The sequence below is a fragment of the Microcaecilia unicolor genome, chromosome 11, assembly GCF_901765095.1.
Source record: "Microcaecilia unicolor chromosome 11, aMicUni1.1, whole genome shotgun sequence".
NCBI lineage: Eukaryota > Metazoa > Chordata > Amphibia > Gymnophiona > Siphonopidae > Microcaecilia > Microcaecilia unicolor.
Window position 1 is genome coordinate 71,959,608 of NC_044041.1, and position 24,054 is coordinate 71,983,661.

At 42.2% G+C, this 24,054-nt stretch overlaps 1 protein-coding gene across 4 annotated transcripts in view; it reads left to right on the forward strand.

Moving 5' to 3' along the window:
- MIER2 (MIER family member 2) overlaps positions 1 to 21,712 on the forward strand; it is a 76,905-nt gene extending 55,193 nt beyond the window's left edge. For 3 of the 4 annotated variants that reach the window (XM_030218671.1, XM_030218674.1, XM_030218672.1), the window contains 3 exons: positions 4,842 to 4,969; positions 12,481 to 12,614; positions 20,808 to 21,712. In XM_030218671.1, the coding sequence (XP_030074531.1) occupies positions 4,842 to 4,969; positions 12,481 to 12,614; positions 20,808 to 21,271 (726 nt within the window). In that variant the 3' untranslated portion in view covers positions 21,272 to 21,712. The remainder of the gene's footprint in view (positions 1 to 4,841; positions 4,970 to 12,480; positions 12,615 to 20,807) is intronic. The other variant, XM_030218675.1, reaches the window with a different exon arrangement.
- The last annotated feature ends 2,342 nt before the right edge of the window (positions 21,713 to 24,054 follow it).

A 24,054-nucleotide genomic window follows, 5' to 3' on the forward strand; every position in this document is an offset into this window, starting at 1 on the left:
GGCGATATATATCAAATTTCGAGATCAAACTTCACCTAATGGACAGTATAGGTGGGCATTCCCTATGGATCTGTATAAGGACACAGAGTTTTGGACATACATTAGAGAAAAATGGAAAGAATATTCAGAACACAATGCATCTCACAGGCATAACCCGATATTGTTTTGGGAGGCTGGAAAGGCTGTATTAAGGGGAGAGATCATAGCATATAGCATTAGGAAGAAGAGACGCAGAGATAAGGAGATTATAAGATTAGGGGATAACCTGATAAGGTTGAGAAGAGCTTATGGGCAACAGTCCGCGGACCACATTCGCGAGCAACTATTAGCTACGCAGACAACTCTGAACGAGTTATTACATCAGCGTGCTAATAAATCGGCAGAATACTATAAATATCAATTGTATAAGTATGGTAATAAGCCAGGGAGGATGATGGCGGGTCTAGTGAGAAGGGCGAAGGGACAGCGGAGAGTGCTTGCGATTCGGACACAGACTGGGAGACTGGTACATACTGATACAGAGATACAAGAAGTTTTTCATGACTATTATGCTAAGTTGTATACTAAAAATGAGATGGATGACTTAGATCCAGATATCTATCTAGAGAATGCAAAGTTGCCGAAGATAACAGCGCAGCAGCAGGAAGAGTTAAACAAGCCGATAGAATTAGAAGAGGTCCTGAAGGAAATTAGAGGTAGTGCATTACATAAAGCAGCGGGGCCAGATGGATTTAGGGCAGAATTGTATAAAATTTTAATGCAGGATATAGGAGAGCCTTTAACAGAAGCCTTTAACAAGTCAGTCGAATTAGGGGAGTTACAGCAATCGCTGTGCATGGCAGATATTATGGTTTTCTTGAAACCAGGGAGGAACTCGACTTTGCCAGATTCATACAGGCCTATATCACTCATTAGTTATGAGGCTAAATTATTGGCTCAAATATTGGCCTCTAGGCTGGCAAAAGTGCTGACACATATAGTGGCGCCTCAGCAGGTGGGTTTTATACAGGGAAGACAGAGTGGGAAGAATATCAGGTTAATATTGGCCACGATGGAGAGGGTGCGAAGGGAGGGTGAGAGCTCCCTCTTGATCAGCTTCGACGCCGAGAAGGCGTTTGATCGGGTTGAGTGGGAGTTTCTTTTTGCATCACTAAAAGCTTATGGCCTGGAAGGATACTTTACACAAGCGATATCTATTTTGTATAAGAATCCGGCAGCGAGAGTATTAGTAAATGGCACGTACTCTCGAGGTTTCCCAATAAACCGGGGAACCAGACAGGGATGCCCTCTGTCCCCCTTATTATTTGCCATCACCTTGGATCCCCTGATTAGGGAAATCCTGGGAAATGTGGAGATAGAGGGGATAAAATTGGGCCATCGAGAATTCAAAGTATCGGCATTTGCGGATGACATTTTAGTCCATCTGGCGAGACCGGAGGAAACGCTGCCGGTGTTAATGGAAGTATTTGCAGAATATGGGGCCTTCTCGGGCTTTAAGTTAAATTTTGAAAAATCAGAAGGATTACCCACTAGCAGCAGGGTTAGAGAGAAGTGGAAGGGACCATTTCCTTTGAAATGGGCGGATCAGGAATTCAAGTACCTGGGTATAAAATTGACGGGGGACTTGAGAAGATTATATAGAAGAAATGTGGATGAGTTATTAAACCATACAAGGAATCAATTGGATCTATGGGAAGGTCTGCCGTTAACATTGAGTGGCCGAATTGGTATGTATGCTATGATACTGTTTCCGAGGTGGCTGTATGTTATAAGACAACTGCCGATTGTGTTACAGATTAAGGATTTAAAGAAACTTAGGAGAATGGTGACCAGATTTTGCTGGGGTGGAAAGAAGGCCAAAGTTAAAATGGAATATATGTTTGGGAGTAGGAAAGAGGGAGGCCTAGGGATGCCTGATATCAAACAATATAATTGGGCATGTTTGGCCAGACATTTAGCTGATTGGATACTAGACACAGAGGAACATACGGCGTGGAGTACGGAGTGTGTAATGTTTGAGCCTTATCACCCATACTATATGCTGCATGTACAGGGGAAGTGGCTACCTAAGGGATGGAGTCAGCATATCTTATTACATCCAATGCGGCGGGTTTGGCAATATATATTAAAGGGATTAAATAAGAATCCATACTGTACGGATCTGCTTCCTCTGGTGGGGAACAGCGCCTTTGATCCTGGGAATTCACAACCGAGGATCAGAAACTGGGCAAGGGAAGGGGTAGTATTGGTGGCCGATGTTTTACAGGATTCGGGAAAGATTATATCGAGAGAGGCCTTAGAGGTTATAGTGGGAGCTGAGAATGTGACATGGTTTGATTATTATCAATTACATAGTTATATTAAGCAGTTAAATTATGATGGATGCGAGAGAGGGATATATGACTTACTGGTGAATATATTTCTACCTCAGGGTAGAGAACAGACCTCGATTTCGACACTTTATAAACAACTGCGAATGATTTCCCCGCCCCGTGAATATGAGGATATTGCTCGAAGGTGGTCCGCGGATATGAGAGTGGGGATTAGAAGTGGAGATATAGCCCAGGCCCTGAAGGAGATAGTACATAAAGTGACTAGTGCACGACATAGAGAGATCCAATTCAGAATCATTATGAGAGCATACTTCTCCCCTGTGCAGGCATATTATGCTGGTAGACTACAAGCACCACATTGCAGCAAGTGTAATTTTCAGAGAGCATCACTATATCATATGCTGTGGGAGTGTCCGGACATTAAGAGATTCTGGGATAATGTTAGGAAATTCTGTGAGACACTACTGCATAAGACAATTAGTTGGAAACCTAAAAATTTAATATTGGGGCCAGGGGGGAGCGGGTCCAATCTGAAGCATACAGAAGGTATATTCATATATAAAGCAATAATTATAGGGAAGCAGTGCATTATGCAATTTTGGACTCAGGATATTGGACCCTCTTTCTGGCAATGGAGGAATTCGCTTCATGCTCTGGTGCTTTGTGAGGCGCGTGAGGTGCACCGCAGCCCTAGGAGTAAACAACGATTCTGGGAGATATGGGAGCCATATGTACAGGCCCTGTCAGGTAGAGCCCGCAGCTTACTAGTGAACTCACTCACAATATAGCTTGTGTTAAAAGAAGAGTTGGTAGGAAGGATCTAATGGGAGGGAGGAGGGTGGGTAAGGAGATGGGAGGGAGGGGGAGGAGGGAGGGATAGAGGTGGATATGAGTAGTGTTTTTCATGCATCAGATAACAACAGAGTTAAGCTAAAGAACTGTGGTTTGTATAGGAGATAAATAAAACAAAGTACGCAGAAAGACATCAAAGATTTACATTTATTTTTGAAATATTGTTACATAAGGTTTAGGTCATTGTTCGATACATTTCAAAATTACAGGAAGAGTTATTGACCACAGCTAGAGGGAACTCTAACGCATGAATATGCCATGGTTAATCCATATAGTAATATTGAGAGGGAAAGGGGGGGGAAAGGTGGGGGGGGGGGGGGAAACTGGAAAAATTGATGATAGTAGTTTTGCTGTATTAGTATAAAATGGCAATGTTGAATGTCTGAGTTATTATGTTTAACATGGAATGGTGTTGCCTTTATATTCATCAATAAAAATTATTAAACCTAAATTTTGAGTGGCGTTTTTTTGCCAGTTGCCCTGTTATTTGAAAGTGCAGTGGTTGTGACACAGGATTTTTACCCCTGGCCCTGACACAGCCTCAGCAAAACGGGGATTCCCTGCCGGGTATTGGAGACAAGTTTGGATGTTGGAGATAAGCTTCATGTGATTTATTAATTGAAGGAATGAAGACAACCTATAGATGAGTGGATTATAAAAACTGTCATTTTGAATTGATGAACTGTAATAATTTTCTTTGAAGCATTAAATGCCGGTGCCTCTGCATGTAGTTTTCACTCTGTTTGATAATTTTGAGACTTATGCTTTTTGTGCTATATTGAAGGTGGAGTTTTTTTTCTGACCTGTGATGGTATATTGTGCTCTAGTGGTTACAGTGGAAGCTTGAGCCTAGTTTCTGAGATCTTTTTTCTCCAGTTTTTCTTAGTGCTTAAGTGGTTACTTTATTGAGAGTGTCACTACATGTGTATTTTCCATGAAATGGGGGTAATTTCATAACAGGACTTATGTGAAATGCCCAGAAAAGTGCCTGTTTCATATAGGTGTGTGTGTCCTTTAAAAAAAAAAAAAGGTTCTTAGCTAACTTCCTTTCTTAAAAGTCAAATTTGTTACTATTGTACCATTTCTCGAAATATTCAAGTATCTCTACAGAGGGACTGAATTATAGTAATCTATACCTAAGCTGGACTCGTTCTGTACTATAAAACACACACCCACTCCTCTAGTATTGTAATAACATCCTGTAACTAATAACAGGCTGCTGCTCCCTTCAGGCATTTCAGCTGTACTCTTTGACCAGTCAGCAAGACCATAATATATCAACACTTGATTTAGCATTCTCCCCTGAGGCTGTGAGTGCTCCTTTACCATTACCATATTTGTAAACAGGTCTTCAAGATAGCAGCACAGAGCACTGGCTAGCACCCCCCTCCCTTCCCCAAACCTCTAATGGTCTGGAAATTGTTAATTGTGTAGACTAATATGTTGAGAGGCCCAGTCACACAAAACTATACCGGAGAGATCTTCTCTATTGTGCTGTAACAGTTCTATCAAATTACATTCTTTAAGACTTGTTTCCTCTGACTCCACATCTATTGTCTTTAAAAAAAATGTTTTACTGCTTTGTTGTACAGTTTGCTGTTGGTTGCTATTGAGATTAATAAGCCTTTTCATCTTTTTTCTGGATGTTTTCCACAGGTGCGCACACGGTCAGTTGGAGAGTGCGTGGAGTATTATTACATGTGGAAGAAATCTGAACGGTATGATTATTTCACACAACAAACTCGCTTTGGAAGGAGGAAGTACAGTCTCCACCCTGGAACAATGTGCGTAATATTTTTAGTGGGGGGTGGGATGACAGTTTTCCTCTTTCACCTTTGGGCTTGCAGCTCAGACAGAATTGGTGTTGGGGTCTAGCACTAATCAGAACTACCTGGGAAATTCACCTCCACAAGTATTTAGAGCTAGTCATCTTGAGCCTTATTCCGTTGTATAAGGGCAAATAAATGTTACAACATGCAAGTAGTAAATTATGCTATATTAATTTCTACTTGTAAACTATCTGAGTATCATAAAAAAAAACCTTTATCATATTGCAAAATAATAAGCTGATTAATGTCAGTTCTAATACATTTTGTTTTGTCTAAAGTTTCAGCATCAATAGCATTTACTAAAAGCTCCTAACAATGTATCATACTAAGCTCATTTTACTCTACAATTAAGGCAATTAAGGGTACTACAGTTTTTACACAGGTCTTCATAGGTGTAGCATTCATACAAGAAGAATATAAACATTTTCTAATGGTGTAAATGTCAACAATGTCCGCATTTTTGGGTCAACAATGCTGTATTATCTGTCTCTGACTTGTGCAAGTCATATTAAACTCATTCATGTGGCAGGACTTCTTTCCATATTTGAGTGTTGTTGACAGTTGCCACAGAACACATCTAGTTAGCCGAACTTGTGTAATTATCTTGTTGTCAGATTTCACTCTGATTCTTCCACTGCCAAATCAGCTTGCCTTGACTTTAGGTGGTAAGATGTAGTCGTCCACCGGGGTTATTGGCAATACCCAAAGACACTATAAGAAGGAGGATTATACTGACTCTTATAAGGATCTATAAATGAAACATATTAACAGATTAATTACTCTCTAAGATAACATTTATTCGCTGGGACATAAGTCCATTTTCCCCACCCAGATCGGAGGATCAGGATGCTATTATCCACCCCTTGGGCAATAATTTCAGCAGGCTGTGGGGCCCCATTTTCTTGGATAACCCACACCTTTGCACCTGCAGACAGATTAGTGGATCCAAAGCTTTTATCCCCTCGTGTGGCAAAGGTGGTGGGTGGATCCACCTTCACAATTCCAGATTGTAACACGGGTAAAATTAATAATTAAGTAATTCTATCATTAGCCTGAATTAACACATCATGTGGACCTTGGTTATTAAGTATAACCCTTACTTTTCATTGATAACCTGTATCAATCACCCCTTCCAAAACCTGTGTTTATTATTTGAAGAGCATATAAATCCAGCCCTGCCGCTCCTGGAGTGACCTTTAGGGCATCATAGCTCCTGCTGTAATTTCCCAGTATCCTAATTAGTCATGTTTGGTAGTCAAGACTTGTAGGTTAGGAGTAACCATTCGCATTAGGGGTGTTTCTGCCTCCCCAATAGGCTGATTATTAAGTATCCTTAAGGCCTCTACCAAATTTATTTTCCAATTCTTTAATGATCCCTCTATTTTACGTATTTGTTGTTTCAATAGGCCATTCATTTGTTCAATTAAACCTGCTGCCTGTGGATAATAGGAAATATGAAAAATCCAACATATATATTATGGTCTGAAGCACATTGTTGTACCAGTTAGCCTTCAAAAATGGGAACCATTATCAATTATCAATTCTAAAGTTTTAATAGTGTTGCCTGCAAGGATGTGCAATTACATATCTAAAATAATTAGCTACTGCTGTGCACACATATTTACATCCTTGCAAATTAGGTAAAGATTCTATATAATCCATCTACCAAATTTGTTCAGGTAATTTTCCCCTTTTTAATTACCCCTTAGACATGTGGGGAACAGATCCCTAGTCTGGTATTAACAGACCAGACATTCAACAATAACAATTTTAATAACATTCATAATTAAACTAATACCACGATCTGTTGCCCAGCTGTAAGTGGCCTTTCTTCCCAGATGTTCACATTTTTGGGGCACCCATTTCACCAAACCTGAGCAATTATCTGGCTCTTCCACAGTCATCAGCCACTGCGCTGTAGAGACGTTCTAGAGTATCACCCTTGCAATGAGCAGCTACATAAAAAACAATAACATTAGTATTCTGCACATAATTCCAAATGTCTTGCCACAATTCTCTGCCCCACAAATTTTTGATATTAATTTTACCAAGTAGGTAGCCACGTGGCTAATTCATTTGCCAAGGACCATGAATTGATATATATATATGTATGACATTGCCCTAAATTCTCAGTTTTCAAAGCCATATAGGCCTCATTAGTTAATTGATCATAAACTTTTCCCCACCTGACTGGACTTTCCACCCGTTCCAGAGGCTCTAGCCCAATTTATCCTGTTTCTGGAAGGGCTGACACTTTTTCACGCAGTAAGGGAATTCCCCCAATCCCTGATTTTGTTCTTTATATTTTCTTTTCTAATTCTAAAAAACCTATGGCTCTAAAACCCCAGTGTTTTTGCCAAATCCCTTTATTTTTGGCAAAAGCTCTTATTAGCATAATTTTAATTCGCTGAGAAACTTAATTCTACTTCTAGTTTAAGTGGCCACAGATCCAAAGCAATCTGTGTTGTCTGTTCAAAAGCCTGCTTAAAAAAAAACCCCGTTTCTCTTCTTCCCTTCACTCAAGGAAAGCTGAGTAATTAACGCATTCCTATTTCTGACAGTTTCAGTTTCCCTGCCTGAAACTGTCCTTGAATCTTATAAGATTTAACTCCTAACCTTTTTCTTTAAATGTGCAATTAACTCCAAATGAGTAATTTTGTTAATTTTCCCTTCATTTCTTACTGCGTCATACTCGGGTATCATTTTAACTGCTTAAATCATACAGCATTCTAACTGCGTCACACTTTACAACAGTACGCTCAGTGATCATTTTAACTAAAGTATTCTGGCAAGCATTTTAGCTGTAAATCACACACTTAAACATTCCAATTCTGTACTTTTCCTATGCTGTTTATCCCGGCTCTAACGGGTTTTAATACTGTACGGTCCATCCAGTCTGCCCAACAAGATAAACTCATTCCTTCTCCCTTTCTGTTTCAACATTTTGCCTGCAGCAAGTCATTGATTCCTTTAAACCGGAATCCTGTTCCTCCCATTAGGACCACTCAGTGGCTATAATAACATGTAGTACCTCATTCCAGCTTTGGAATTCAACTCTCCCCTGCATTCCTCTTACAAAGGTGTCATTCTTTGTACAAATCCCACCCTCGTCGCAAAGATGTAATGCTATGGATTTACAGCCTGTCTCACTAACACAGACTGCTCAATAACTACTGTGGATTCTTTTAAATTCGTAACAAGTAAATGAAACCTTTATTAGAGGAGCTAAATTCTACAATGATTAAGGTATATACAATGATTAGCTATATACACACAATAATTAGAAACGATCATAAACAATCATTACATCACTAGTCTGCATATCTAAGCAATGCAAAGAGTTCTTAGACCAGGAAAGAAACAATACATACACTATACATACAACATCACTGGTCTCCGTCATCCAGGCTCTTATCATCAACTGGGGGGGGCCCGATTGACAGCGAGAGCTAGGAGCTTCAGACCAGGAACAAACCCTCTGCACAACACGTCTGCCCACAGATGAACCCCCACTCTGCTGTGACAAGCCCTCCCTTTTTATTAGGCTCTGAGCGCATATTCAGAGCTATGGAAAGTTACAGAATGCTTCTCTATTTAGGACTGTGGGAACGTGGTCACATGCTTTCCAAAGTCCAGGCAAAGAACAAGTTCAACAGTGCTGGGGCAAGTACATAGCTTTCAAAAGTGCCCCCACTGGGGAACACTTGCCTGACATGCAGTCATAGAATAAATAGATAATTTGTATAAACCTTTTCCAATAACCTAATTTATACAGGATGATCTGTAGACCCTTACTATTGACTGTATCAAAGTCTGCGTACAAGTCCGTATTTTTCTCTAAACATTTTTTAGGCCTTGTGTCACAACAAAAATCATGTCTGTGCTGCTACAGTCTGGCCTAAAACCACATAGTACTTCTGGCAGATTGTTTGCAGTTAATGCCGCGATTAATGCATTAATTATTATTTGAGATTAACAAATTTAACCACGCTTATTAATTAACCTCCCTCCCCTGCCTGTGTACACGTATGCACGCTCGGTCAGTCCGTCATCTCTCCTTTCTCTCCCAGACAGCCGGCGGCTCTCTCTTTACCCTTCCTTCCCTCCCAACCCAACCTGGTTTACCTTTACAGAAGTCTTTGCCAGAAGTCCAGCAGCAGCTGTAAGGAAAGGCTGCCTGTGGCCTGTACCGGGCCTTTCCTTCTGACTCTTCTGGCCCCCTTCTGATGCAACTTCCTGTTTAGAAGGGGACGGGACAAGTAGGAAGGAAAGGTTCGATGCAGGCCACAGGTAGCCTTTCCATACAGCTGCTGCTGGTGCTGCAGGGCGAAGACTTTTGCAAAGGTAAACTAGGTTGGGTAGGGAGGAAGGGGAGAGAGAGTCGCAAGCAATTGGGAGTGGAGGGAGAGATGCCGGACTGACCATGTGTGCGGGTGGGAGAAGGAGAATATTGAGAGAGAACCGCAAGGGAGGGACAGTGAGAGAGCCCCGCAGGGGGAAGGGGGGGTAGAGAGAGACCCATGGGAGGAGAGGGGAGGGGAGGGAGGCAATGAGAGAGAACTGCAAGGGGAAGGGAGGGGATATTGAGAGAGAACTGCAAGGGGGAGGAGGTATTGAGAGAGAACTGTAGAGAAAGAGGGGAGGGGGGGCATTGAGAGAGAACCCTGGGGGAGGTGAGGGGTGGATAAAGAGAGAACTGCAGGGGGAGGGGGGAATTGAGAGAGAACCTTGGGTGATGAGGCAGGGAGGGAATTGAGAGAGAACCTTAGGTGAGTGAGCAAGGGAGGCAGGGAATTGAGAGAGAACTTAGGAAGGGTAGTGGGGAATTAGAGCCTCAGGCGGGCAAGCGAGTGAGCAAGGAAATTGAGAGAGAACCGGGGGTTAAGGGGAGAGAGGGCATTGAGAGAGACCTTGGGTGGGGGAGGGGGAGAGATGCTGTACTGTGCTGTACCATGGGCAGGGCCAAAAGGACGAGGGAGAGATGCTGTACTGTGCATGGAGGAGGAGGAGGAGGAAATAGGGAGAAGTTCCAACTAAGGGAGAGAAGAATGGAGGAAGAGAAGTGGAGGAAGAAGAGAGATGGAGATATTTTAGGCTCATGCTTGAACTGAGCATGCTTGGGGAGTGCTGGCATTGGTGGCTGGAGGCACCTCTCTGACTTCCTCGCTCCTGAGGCAGCACCAGGGGCCGCTTTAGCAGTGGATTTCTTTGACTGGTGGGGCTTTGGCATCTCCACCAGCAAAGATATGATATCTAATGGGGGCGAGAGAGAGGAAATGTGCCCCCCCCATCACTGCTGGCTATGCCCTGTCTCTAATCTCACAATTAATTGTAAGGTAAAAATTTTCAATCTTGCGATTAATCGCAATTACAATTTTTATTGAAATGCAACCCTGATTCTTACATTTGTTTGCAACAAGTCTGTTCATTAGAAAACAGGGCAATCATTTCCCTGCTATACAGAGCAAAGAAATGCATGTGTAGTTTTCATAATCATTGTTAATGTCTCTGTAAATAGCAGTGTCTCTGAAATCTTGAGGCATTTGAGCTTGATGTAGTTTGGTTGGAATTATATCCTTGCCCAGAGATCTGGCAAGAGTTAAATTGTTTGATGGCCTTTTTGATCTTTTCATTTAACATTCTTTTGATGGTTTGGGTAGTTGGCTGAGGGTATAGTGATCAATTGTAGATGATCTGTTGAAGCGTTCACCCACGCCTTGTTGTCCATGCCAGACTAGTCTGGACAAACTAAACTGATAAGTGTGTTGGTTTTTAAAAAGATTTCACAAATGTTGTGCTTCAGAAGTATTTACTTATGTAGAGATGAGCTCAGATTTAAATGGTGCACCATAACATCTGTCAAATCCTATATAATAAAAACCAACCTCAACGTTCTGAAGCTGACTCCCTGGCTTCAGTGAAGGGTTTGAAGCTTCTGAAGCTCAGGCTCCATCTCTGTAAGCAACGCCCTCGAATACGTCCGGGTTCGTCACAAGCAGAAGTGACCAACCACATGAGGTTTCTCGGCTTCAGAATGTTGGAGGTGCATTCTATTAAATAGGATTGGTCAGTTCCTTGAAGCACAGCCAGAGCTCAGCATCCTGCACAGTAACGCTCAGACACCAGAGAGAGAGACGGGGGGGGGGGGGGGGGGGGGGGGGGGGCTGACACCAGAGAGGGGAGGGGGGAGGTATCTCTGTCACACACACACTCTCTCTCACAGTCAATGTCTTTCTCTCTCTCACTCTCACACACTGTCTCTCACACACTCTATGTCTCACACTGTATCACATTCACTCTCTATGTGTCACACAGTTACTCAACACACTCTCTTGGTCTCATACACTCAGTCTCACAGAGAGTCTGTGTCTCACACACTCTCTCTCGCACACATTGTATCTGTGTGAAACACTCTCTCTCTCACACACTGTGTCTCACATACGAACTTGCACATACTCTCATTCTCACACACACACTCTCTCACAGACACACTTGCACCCAGGCTCACTCTCTCTCACACACACACACACACACTCTCGCACATAAACTCTCTCAAACATACACACTCCGAGGAAAACCTTGCTAGCACCCGTTTCATTTGTGTCAGAAACGGGCCTTTTTTACTAGTGACACCATAAAGCTCATTGCTGCTCATCTCTCTTGCAGTGGACAACAGTGTGCCTTAGTGTTACCACAGTCGTCTAGAACATCCACAGAGAATCATCACTCCAACTTTAATATCACTGGTTTGAAGTTATAACATGGGTTCAGGAACTTATCTGAATATCGGTTTTTGTCTGCTTTAATACTGATCAAAGGCAAACATGTTCAAAATTCTGCTCTGTTGTAAGAACAGTATTTAACTGGTTCTTAGTGTAAATCTTGTACCTCCACTCCTGATCATAGTTTCACCAACAAAGCTGCTTCAGGGAGGTTCATCAAGCCAGTAAATCAATGTATTTCATATTTCTTGGTTGACTTTAATGTTCTTAACTGTACTGTTTGGCCAGATATTTATTTTGTAAGATGTTTTGTTTGAAGATATATTATTTGCTTGCTTGGGTTTTTATTATTTGTGTTGCATTCCTCTTTGACAACATTTTGAAAAGATAGCTTTATAAAATAACCATAACATTAAAGAAAATGTGTTACCCTAATGCCATACACTTAGCACATTAAGATGTCAAAGTTTCCCATCACCCGAGACAATTTGCTATAGTAAATTTACTCCCCTGTTTAATAAGCCATATGGCAATGCCGACACAGCCCATTCAGAGTGAATGGGCTGTGTGTGCATTAGCACATGGCAGCCGCTAGCGCAATTTAGTAAACAGTGGGTTTAATAAGCAAATGTTATCACAGAAGTCCTCCTACATTTATGCTTTCCTAAACAAGTCTTGTTTCCTTTGCCCGCGTCTGGTTCTGATGATACCATCTCTCTCTCATTTCTCTTTCAAATAACATAGGGATTATGTGGACAATGATTTAGACGGTGGAAGGATGGAGAGTGCAAACTGCCCCCATAGTTCTCCACCAGTGCCTTCTTTCACCAGCTGCCTGGACTCCCAGTTCAATCAAGATCTGGTTATAGAAAGCACAGGTAATCCTTTCTCTCCATTTTTAGTACCTTGAGGAGGGTTAATTGTATAGCAGGACACCCATTTCTAAGTTCAAAATGCACTTAGAAAGTTTTATAATTATTTTTAATTAACCCTCAATAAGGGTTATACATTTTTATAAGTGCCTTTTGGAACCTGGACATAAGCACTCAGTAGTGCACAAGTTCTCTCATACAAATATGCAACTGCTCTGACGAAGGTGTAAATGTGGGCATATATTCTGTGTGCACTCACAGATGTTATACATGTCCATCTCAGCTGTAGGTTGTCACCCTCCAATATTCCCACTCCCAACCTCCCTGTCTCCCTTCTCTCCTTCCTCTTTTTTCCTCTCCCCGCCACCCTTTCCCCTTTATATCTAATTATGACACTTTCTAAGTATGCATGTCTCTGGGATGTGTGCCCTAGCCTTTTTCTTTTCTAAACTTTGGAAATTGTGTAGTAGTCTGTACACCGCCTAGATCTGCACCTTGGGAACACCTACGCACGGTGCACATATAAGTAGCTAGCATTCTGTCAGTGCATGTATTTTGTACGTGTATATTTAACTGTGTAGTTTTGTAAGAGCCCTTTTTATTGTCCCTCCAGGCCAGATTTGTGGCAATACGCACTCCTACCGTCTGCTGGAGAATACAAACTACTGACTTGTGACATCATCTGATAAGGATTCTGTGCAGCCCTGTGCCAGTAGTTTTCAGTCTCCAGCAGATGATAGAACATGCTGTCCTGTGCAGACTAGATTTGTCTGGTAGACCAAGGAGCTAAGTAGGCTGGGGCAGGGAGATTGACTCTTCAAATTCAGTTGATTAAAAAAAAATACAACTAAAGAGCAAGGAGGAGGCTAGGATCTGTTTTGGCTCTCCAGTGGGCCCAGAGGTGTTACACCCAGATGGCCTAGGTCGCTTCCACGCACACCCCACCATCCCTTATAGACCTCTGGGAAGGTGGTAGAACTAGAGGACATGAAATGAGATTGAAGGGGGGCAGACTCAAGAAAAATGTCAGGAAGTATTTTTTCACAGAGAGAGTGGTGGATACTTGGAATGCCCTCCCGCGGGAGGTGGTGGAGATGAAAACGGTAACGGAATTCAAACATGCGTTGGATAAACATAAAGGAATCCTGTTGAGAAGAATTGTAACGCAAATCCCATACCATTCTCATAGCTTTTCTTTGCACCGCTTCAATTCTTTTTACATCCTTAGCAAGATACAGCCTCCAAAAGCAGTAATTTGGTTCAGGTCCAGCACATGGAATGCTACAAACAAAGTATTTGCATATTCCTATTTGGGAAGAACATCAGTGGGTTTTTTTCTGTTCTTTAGTATGTGTCTGTCCATTGGGATAGCACTGCCAGTTTTACACTCTCCCATTTGGGTTGGTGAAAGTGCCACGAATGTTCTTCAAGGTCATGGTGGTAATAGCAGCTGCCCTACAAAAGGAGGGGGTTGTTGTTTCATTCCTATTTGGGTGATCAGTTGATCCAAGCAAAGTTGTTCAGGGAGAGTGAAGAGGCCACATGCCAGGTAGTCAAGTCTTGCAGAAGCTGGGATATGTGATTAACCCATTCAAGAGCGAGCTGTCTCCATCGCAGATACTGGAGTATCTGGGAGTGCTTTTCAACACTCAGTGAGGGAAAGTGTTCCTGACGCAATCTCAAGTTATGCATGTCACAGTTGACAGCCTGTAATTATCTGTAAGTCTTGGGTTCCATGAGTTTGGAGACCTTGAATTGAGTCATCAGGGGCGTAGCTAGACAGCAGATTTTGGGTGGGTCTAGACAAGAAGTGGGTGGGCACCAAGTGTTCTATCCCCTCCCCCACCAACTTAAAAATATATCTCAACTGGCGGAAAAACACTGCTCTCCACCTTGGCAGCCTGCAGCAGCTTCCATGTGGTCTTTGCTTTCAGGGTAGTCAGGATGTGGCTTTTGGGGCAAGTGTATGGTGGCAGATTTGTCTGATTCCTGCCCTTGGTAAGTATTGCTTTGGTGTGTCCCACACACCTGAACTGGTCTGAAGGGAATGAAAAATTAGGGCTTACCTACTAATTTTAATTCTTGAGTCCCTCCAGACCAGTCTAGAATCCACCCAACTGGCAATTAGAGAGTCAAGGTTCAGTTTTAGGAGTAGTCATAGAAGAGGGGGCTGAGCTGACAAGGTCCAGACTGCTTCTATCTACATATCTCTCGTTTTTATCTATGGTATATATATGCAAGAGCATATTGTTGTTTTTGTCTGTTGTTGATTGTTTCTTAGAGGAGGAAGTTCCCTTGTTACTGTTTTGATATGTTAATACTGACTGGCAGAGAGCAGCACAGCATATTTATAGGATGGTGTCAGAAGTCAGTGGTTCTAAGTGCATATACCAATGCATCTGGACTGGTTTGGAGGGTCTCAAGGAAAGAAAGGTTGGGGTCTCAAGGAAAGAAAATTAGCAGGTAAGATCTGATTTCTCCTTTTCTTTTCATAAGAGTTGCTTTACATGCTGAGTGATTTGTCTTACATGCCTTCATTTAGCCAACCTAGTTTCTCCTTCCCCTCGCTTCTGTCTTTTGTGGTTTTCATTGTCTTTGGAACATTTGTCTTTGTGAGTCTTTATCCTTGATTTATAACAATGATAAATTTTTGGTACCGCTTACACCACCACCATGATGGCAACTGGCGAATGGTGGTATGAAAAAATGACATAAATAAATAAAAATACTTTATAAAATGACCCCCTATAATACATTTCCTTTATTTTGCTTATATTTCCTTATTTCTTACCACCTGGGATTTTTAAACACTTGCTTTCTCATCATGGATGATAGTTTATAAACACTACTGCATAAACCAGGCACCAAAGTCTTTGGCATATCTTTGAAGTATAATATATATATATATATATATATATATATATATATATATACAGTGGGGGAAATAAGTATTTGATCCCTTGCTGATTTTGTAAGTTTGCCCACTGACAAAGACATGAGCAGCCCATAATTGAAGGGTAGGTTATTGGTAACAGTGAGAGATAGCACATCACAAATTAAATCCGGAAAATCACATTGTGGAAAGTATATGAATTTATTTGCATTCTGCAGAGGGAAATAAGTATTTAATCCCTCTGGCAAACAAGACCTAATACTTGGTGGCAAAACCCTTGTTGGCAAGCACAGCGGTCAGACGTCTTCTGTAGTTGATGATGAGGTTTGCACACATGTCAGGAGGAATTTTGGTCCACTCCTCTTTGCAGATCATCTCTAAATCATTAAGAGTTCTGGGCTGTCGCTTGGCAACTCGCATCTTCAGCTCCCTCCATAAGTTTTCAATGGGATTAAGGTCTGGTGACTGGCTAGGCCACTCCATGACCCTAATGTGCTTCTTCCTGAGCCACTCCTTTGTTGCCTTGGCTGTATGTTTTGGGTCATTGTCGTGCTGGAAGACCCAGCCACGACCCATTTTTAAGGCCCTGGCGGAGGGAAGGAGGTTGTCACTCAGAATTGTACGGTACATGGCCCCATCCATTCTCCCATTGATGCGGTGAAGTAGTCCTGTGCCCTTAGCAGAGAAACACCCCCAAAACATAACATTTCCACCTCCATGCTTGACAGTGGGGACGGTGTTCTTTGGGTCATAGGCAGCATTTCTCTTCCTCCAAACACGGCGAGTTGAGTTCATGCCAAAGAGCTCAATTTTTGTCTCATCTGACCACAGCACCTTCTCCCAATCACTCTCGGCATCATCCAGGTGTTCACTGGCAAACTTCAGACGGGCCGTCACATGTGCCTTCCGGAGCAGGGGGACCTTGCGGGCACTGCAGGATTGCAATCCGTTATGTCGTAATGTGTTACCAATGGTTTTCGTGGTGACAGTGGTCCCAGCTGCCTTGAGATCATTGACAAGTTCCCCCCTTGTAGTTGTAGGCTGATTTCTAACCTTCCTCATGATCAAGGATACCCCACGAGGTGAGATTTTGCGTGGAGCCCCAGATCTTTGTCGATTGACAGTCATTTTGTACTTCTTCCATTTTCTTACTATGGCACCAACAGTTGTCTCCTTCTCGCCCAGCGTCTTACTGATGGTTTTGTAGCCCATTCCAGCCTTGTGCAGGTGTATGATCTTGTCCCTGACATCCTTAGACAGCTCCTTGCTCTTGGCCATTTTGTAGAGGTTAGAGTCTGACTGATTCACTGAGTCTGTGGACAGGTGTCTTTCATACAGGTGACCATTGCCGACAGCTGTCTGTCATGCAGGTAACGAGTTGATTTGGAGCATCTACCTGGTCTGTAGGGGCCAGATCTCTTACTGGTTGGTGGGGGATCAAATACTTATTTCCCTCTGCAGAATGCAAATAAATTCATATACTTTCCACAATGTGATTTTCCGGATTTAATTTGTGATGTGCTATCTCTCACTGTTACCAATAACCTACCCTTCAATTATGGGCTGCTCATGTCTTTGTCAGTGGGCAAACTTACAAAATCAGCAAGGGATCAAATACTTATTTCCCCCACTGTATATATATATATGTAGCATTAAAGGAAACGGGTAGCAATTCAGTAAAATCTATGGGAGTAATAACAGGATGAAGCTGCTGGGCAGACTATGGAGCTCATTTTCAAAAGAGAAAAACATCTAAAAAGTGGCATAAAGCAGCATTTGAATGTTTTTCTCACCAAAACATCCAAATCTGTATTTTCAAAACCCATTTTACAGATGTTTTTTTATGCAGTTCATCTGCAGTGTGTCCAAATCTCAAGGGGGCGTGTTAAGGGCAGGATTTGGACATTCCTAAAACCTGGATGTTTTTCAGCCATAATGGAACAAAACAAAAACATCCAGGACAAAAACAGAGACGTTTTGAGCTAGACCTGTTTTAATAATGAGACAGCCACAAAAAAGTGCCCTAAATGACCAGATGAGCACTGGAGAAATAAAGGAATGATCCCATTACTCCCCCAGTGGTCATTAACCCCCTCCCACCCCCCAAAGATGTAAAAGAAACAGTACATACCAGCCTCTATGACAGCCTCAGATGTTATGGTCAGTCCTATTAGAGCAGCAAGCAGGTTCCTGCAGTAGCGTAGTGGGTGGTGCAATGCACTACGGAGAAGGGGACCCAGGCCCATAATCCACTCTAACTATAAACCTACTCCACGTTAGGAGTTACGGACCAAGAAAGGGATCTGGGTGTCGTCGTCGATAATACACTGAAACCTTCTGCTCAGAGTGCTGCTGCGGCTTGGAAAGCGAATAGAATGTTGAGTATTATTAGGAAAGGTATGGAAAACAGGTGTGAGGATGTTATAATGCCGTTATATCAGTCCATGGTGTGACCGCACCTTGAGTATTGTGTTCAATTCTGGTCGCCGCATCTGAAGAAAGATATAGTGGAATTGGAAAAGGTGCAGCGAAGGGCGACTAAAAGGATAGCGGGGATGGGACAACTTCCCTATGAAGAAAGACTAAGGAGGCTAGGGCTTTTCAGCTTGGAGAAGAGACGGCTGAGGGGAGACATGATAGAGGTATATAAAATAATGAGTTGAGTGGAACAGGTGGATGTGAAGCGTCTGTTCACGCTTTCCAAAAATACTAGGACTAGGGGGCATGCGATGAAACTACAGTGTAGTAAATTTAAAACAGGAGAAAATTTTTCTTCACCCAACACGTAATTAAACTCTGGAATTCGTTGCCGGAGAACGTAGTGAAGGCGGTTAGCTTGGCAGAGTTTAAAAAGGGGTTAGACGGTTTCCTAAAGGACAAGTCCATTAACCGCTACTAAATGGACTTGGGAAAAATCCACAATTCCGGGAATAACATGTATAGAATGTTTGTACGTTTGGGAAGCTTGCCAGGTGCCCTTGGCCTGGATTGGCCGCTGTCGTGGACAGGATGCTGGGCTCGATGGACCCTTGGTCTTTTCCCAGTGTGGCATTACTTATGTACTTATGTACTTACCTACTGTACCCACATATAGGTGACACCTGCAGCCATAAGGGTTGTTGTAGTAGCGTACAGGTGGGTACAGTTGGTTTTTGGTAGGTTTTGGATGGCTCACTGTACAATATAAGGGAGCAACTGTGAGATGTGTACCTGGGAGCTTTTACGTGAAGTCTACTGCAGTGCCCCCTAGGGTGCCCCACTGCTCTGCTGGGATGTCTGTGTGACCAGTCTAGTAAGAATGCTGACTCCTCCTACATCCCAATGGCTTGAATTTGTGCGTTTTTCACTTGGATTTTTTTTTCCGAAAATGGACCAAAAAGATAAGCGCACAGAACCCAAAAACATCTAGCAAGTGGCCAAGATGTTTTGCTGTTTCAAAAATAGCTGTATTTGCTATTCAGATTCTGGACATTTTGAGCAAAGTCAGACTTAGATGTCATATCGAAAACGCCCCTCTACATAAGCCATACTGGTCTTTATCTGTCATTGTATAAATTCACCCCTGTATGTTCGTATTCAGCTTCCAAATAATTAGTGACCACAATTTTTCTTTAGATGTCTCATTCCCCCAATACCCCTAATCCCTTCTTTCTACAGTGTTATTCGTGCAATATTCTTTAAATTAGCTTCAAACAGAATCCAATTAAATTAATGCTAATAAAGATATACACCTAGGCATGTTGCACCTGTTAATTAAAGGCAACATATGCACCTGCATTTCTTTTGGTTTTTTTTTAATTTTATAATTTTTATTCAATTTTCTATTTCGTTCCATAAGCATACAAACTGTAACTCAACACATACCAACTAGTACAACTATGTGGAATCCTAATCATAACAAGTTACAAACACTTTTTGCTGTGTGCCTTCTTCAGTAAACCTCCCCCCTCCCTCCCCCCTTACCCTCCCCCACCCCCTTAGCCCCCTATGTAGCTTCTGCACCCTTTTGCTCCCCTGCAGTCTCTGTTGCTAGTATACAGTTCAAAGCTATCCACTCTTGTGCTTTCTGATTGTACCGGCCATCTTTTCGGTCCTTTAACATTTACCTGCATTTCTTTTTATCCAGTTGTCCCATGGAAAGTGACATACACATTTACACCTCCAATGCAGTTGTTGAGTGTGTTATGAAATACACACAAGTGTTGATGCATCCCCTGCTTCGTCTATTTGCTGCCCCCTTCCTCCATTTAGCACCTGTACATATAGAGGGCAGTTCTATAAAGGGGCACTTATATTTAGGTGCCCACAAGGTGCCTATTTGGAGCCCATTTCTCTTTATAGAATGCTAATGTAACCAAGTATTTACATGTATGTATATTAAGGTGCAAACACTTAAACCAGCCATAAAGCCGGTGTAACTGCTTGTGCCTGTAATTTATAGTATTCTGTCCATGTGAATGCCCACATGCAAAGTGTTACTCCCGGGGCAACTCTAGGCACAGTATTTGAAAATTCTGCAAAATTCTACATTATTTATTTGTGATGTTTTTGCACAGAATTTCCCCATCCTGAAATCCTCTCCTAGCCTCCCCAGTTCCTGTGTGGGTGCTGGTAAAAATATGAATGGTATCTGTGTACAGGGAGCGGGGCTGTAATATTGGTTAAATTACGACAAATAGACTTGCAGAATTTGCTAATTTTGTGCACAGAATTTTGAAATTTTTTTGCACAGAATTTTGATATTTTTTTTTTGCACAGAATTATTTAGGAGTACTAATTCTGCGTGGCGCCTTATAGAATTATCTCTTATAAAATACTGACTGGTGTGTAAAGTATGTACTTTGATATGATGTGTGTGTACAGAGGTAGAGCCCACACATACGTGCATAGATTATCAAATATGCTAATTTGCACGTCCATAAATTTATAGGTGTGGACATCTGCACCTGCTCTAGGGCAGCTGTAAATGTCTGCTTGCAATGCATCTGTAATTTCTGCCACTTAAGCTAATATTGTTGAAAGACAATCAGGCACCTACTTGTCTGTATAAAATTTGCTTAAAATAAGCACCTGAAAATGGGTTTACACAAGGGACTTATAAAATTACCTCATATTGCGTAAATGTAGGTGCACGCTTATATCCTGGGGCAGTTTCAAGCATACTTGAGAATGTATTGTAATTATCCCTGGTAATCTATAAACAAATGAACATTGGGTGTTAATATGGTATAGTATGTGGCTGTTCTCTATATCCAAAAATCTATTTGTCTCAACTTGTGTATCTCTGCCCTATCTTAAAAATGTAGAATCTTTGAGTGCAGAAAGCACTGCCTATAGTGTGGGAAGCCTAAGTGAATGTGGACAGGGCTATGAATACAGCACTCCTTCAGAAATAAACTGTCCTTTTGACCCTGGAGAGGAGCCATCAGGAATGACAACAGACTGTACCAGAAGTCCTGTAAATCCATCAGAAACTGGGTTCTACCAGCTACCAGCAGGTCTGGTCCTAGCAGATCAGCAAGATCCATTACCAAGCTCAGATGGATACCTAAGCATGGGGTTTGCTCTTCCAGGAGGTATGAATGGTGGATTGCCTTTAATATCCAGCAGCATGGATTTTGAAAGAGACCCCACACAGATGTCTCCTGCACAACTGTCATTATCTATCACAGATTTTGGCATAGTTGGAGTCCAAGATGTAAACAGTTTTCTTGTGGCTCGTACTCCATGTCCAGCGCCTGTGATTGCATCAGAGTCTCTGTCACAATGACAGCTTTTCATCACTACAGTTTGTGTCACACATGAAGCAAGAACTTTTCCATAACTCAACGTGGGAATTTCAGCTGCTGCGGTTCACTATTCTACTGTTTGATTTGAAGTTCCTTTTTCCCTTCCTTGGCAGTGTGACCTAATAACTGGTTACCACGAGCCATGGACTGTCATTGTTGTAACCTTGATCAAAATCCATATGTCATCATATGAGAGCACAACTTTGAAGCTAAGTTCTGCTGAGCAGAGTGGCCTTGAGACAATCATCACCTCCCAATATATCAATAGAGACTTTCTTCTTAAGACTGCAGAAAAGAACATGAACAAGAGTAAAGAATGAGTTTGTGGTTGCAGTCTGGGAGAACTGATTTGTTTTGAGAGTGCGTTTTTTTTGTTTTTTTTTTAGCAAAAAAGGTGCCGGTACTCAAATGCTAGGCCACCCTTCAGGGGTGGGGTGATCACTGAGGGACCCACCCCACAATAGCCAGGCCCCCCGCAAACACAGAATCTATGACAAGGCAGAATTGGTGTGTAGAGCCTGAGCTCTTTCATTAAAACTTGGGGTCCATGGGTCAAAATTTTAGCAGACAATGGAAAAGGTGCTGGTACTCAGTACCCACCCACCCCTCAAAAAAAGCCCTGTGAGAGACCACGTATTGACTTAAATAGTGGCTGACAAAGAGCTTACAAAAGCACAGTCCATCCTTGCAGGACACCACTGCTGCTGGAGAGAGAGACTCCTAGTTAGTGAGGAGGCAAGGGCAGTGATTTTCTCACTGTTTGCTTCTGGAAGTTTTGTTGCAATAGAAATAATACATTGTTCTTCTTTTCTAACAGCAGTCATGAGATGTGTGGAATGACTTGTTATATAAATTACTTGAAGGCAGAGAATGGGAGGAAGAGGGGACTAAGTAAGAACATGGAGTGGCATTAAGCAGTAAGAAGACACTGCATACTTGACCTATCAATAAGCTGGGGCTGCCTGATCCTGAGCGGTAACTCGGAGAAAGTAAACTTTGTATAGGTTCAGTGCTTGGATTGTCCAGATCAGTGGGAACATGGAGAAGGATTGTGTTATAAGTTTAGGAAGAAATGTATTACACTGTAGCTGAATTGTGAAGGTAATGGAGATAGAAATGACAGGGAGTAATCCATGTGGAGTTTAGGGAATACGGGATAGACTTCATCCGTCTGTAGTTACTATTCCTCCTTCAAAGCAGTGTAAGCGTAGTCTTTGTGTTGGCAAAAATGATGTAGCTAAATCCAGCTGTGAGACGAGGCCTCAGCATTTGCAGGAAGTAATATTAACTCCAAATTTACATGGAAACTTTATTGTCTTGAAAAAAAATCACAGGTAAAAATAGAATTCATAGAGGGATCATGGGCTTCACCCTTGCATTCAGTAAACTTCATTGTCTAGTGATGAGACAATTTTTGTCCAGAGAGCAATATTTGTATAATTTTTTTTAAGAAAGACTTATCAATCTGTTTTACTATGCAGTGCAACTCAAGAAATAATTTTGTATCCTACCAAAATGCAATCCTGCTTTTTCAATGAAATATATTCACATATTTCTCCAAACACAACTTCTAAGTCAGTGATATCAGTAAACCTTGTGCCAAATGTGACAAATTCTAATCTGATACATGTTCCTTAAGAAACTCAGTTGTCAGATACAGGATAACTGACAGAAGAGCACCAGATAAGCAATATTGAGTTAGACCAATGTCCGTTGACCGCAGCACCTTATTTCTAACAGTGGCTTATCCAGGCCAGAGGTACCCAGCAGATCACAAGAGAGAGATCTAAATTCCAGGGAGAAGCAGAAGTTTTTCTAGGTCTACCTGGACTCTCTCTCCAGAAGCTGCCAGACTGGAGGTGAAATGGTTTTACTTTGTCCTTGACAGTCTCCTTTATATATCTTACTGCCTCAGCTCCTTCAAATCTGCCATGGTGCCTTCAGAGATACGACTCATTCTTTGAGATCTAAGAGCTCTTTGCACTCCACATGTATGATTCACTCCCAGTTAGTGAGAGATTATACCTGTGCGCCCGATGCAAAGACCATATAGCCTCTATCTTGCAGTACACCTGCCGTCTGCAACTTTGTGTTGTTAGTTGTTTAAAGTTGCTAAGACAGTAGGGATGCTTAAACTAATTGTATTCTATTCTATGGACTGGTATTCTGCCCTGTTTCCTACGGATTCTGAGAGGATTACAAATAAGGATTAAGTTCAGTTAGTTGAGATTTATAAAAATACAGAATAGAAGATTTAAAATAACTTGGGGGCTGTTTTAGTAAAGGGCATTAAGCATTTAATATGCAGTTAACGCCTGGAAACAGGCTACTGTGTGACCGCATGAAAGGGATTTGCAGTAGTTTGCCTATTTCCATATGTTAAACTGTGCATTACTGAAATTTTCAGAATTTCATTTTCAGGGAATGCGATACGGGCAGAGAGTGGGTGTAGAAGCATTAGCCAGCTGGGGAGAAATTGAATAAATGGTGCCCAGAGTTAGGCGCGGGATGATCTGCGCTAACCTGGCATTCTGTAAAGGGTGCTTCGTGGAACGACCTTCATAGAATACTGACTTAGTGTACATTTCATGACTAACTTTGGGTGCAAGCACTTATGCCTGCTAAAGGCTGGTTTAAATGCTCACACCCAACTGATGACAGTTAGGCGCAGGGCCACCGAGAGACTGGGTCGGGCAAGGCTGCTCCCGCCCCCCAAAGCTGCCTCGCTGCAGTCCCCAGTCTCCACCCGCCCATCCCCAGCTCT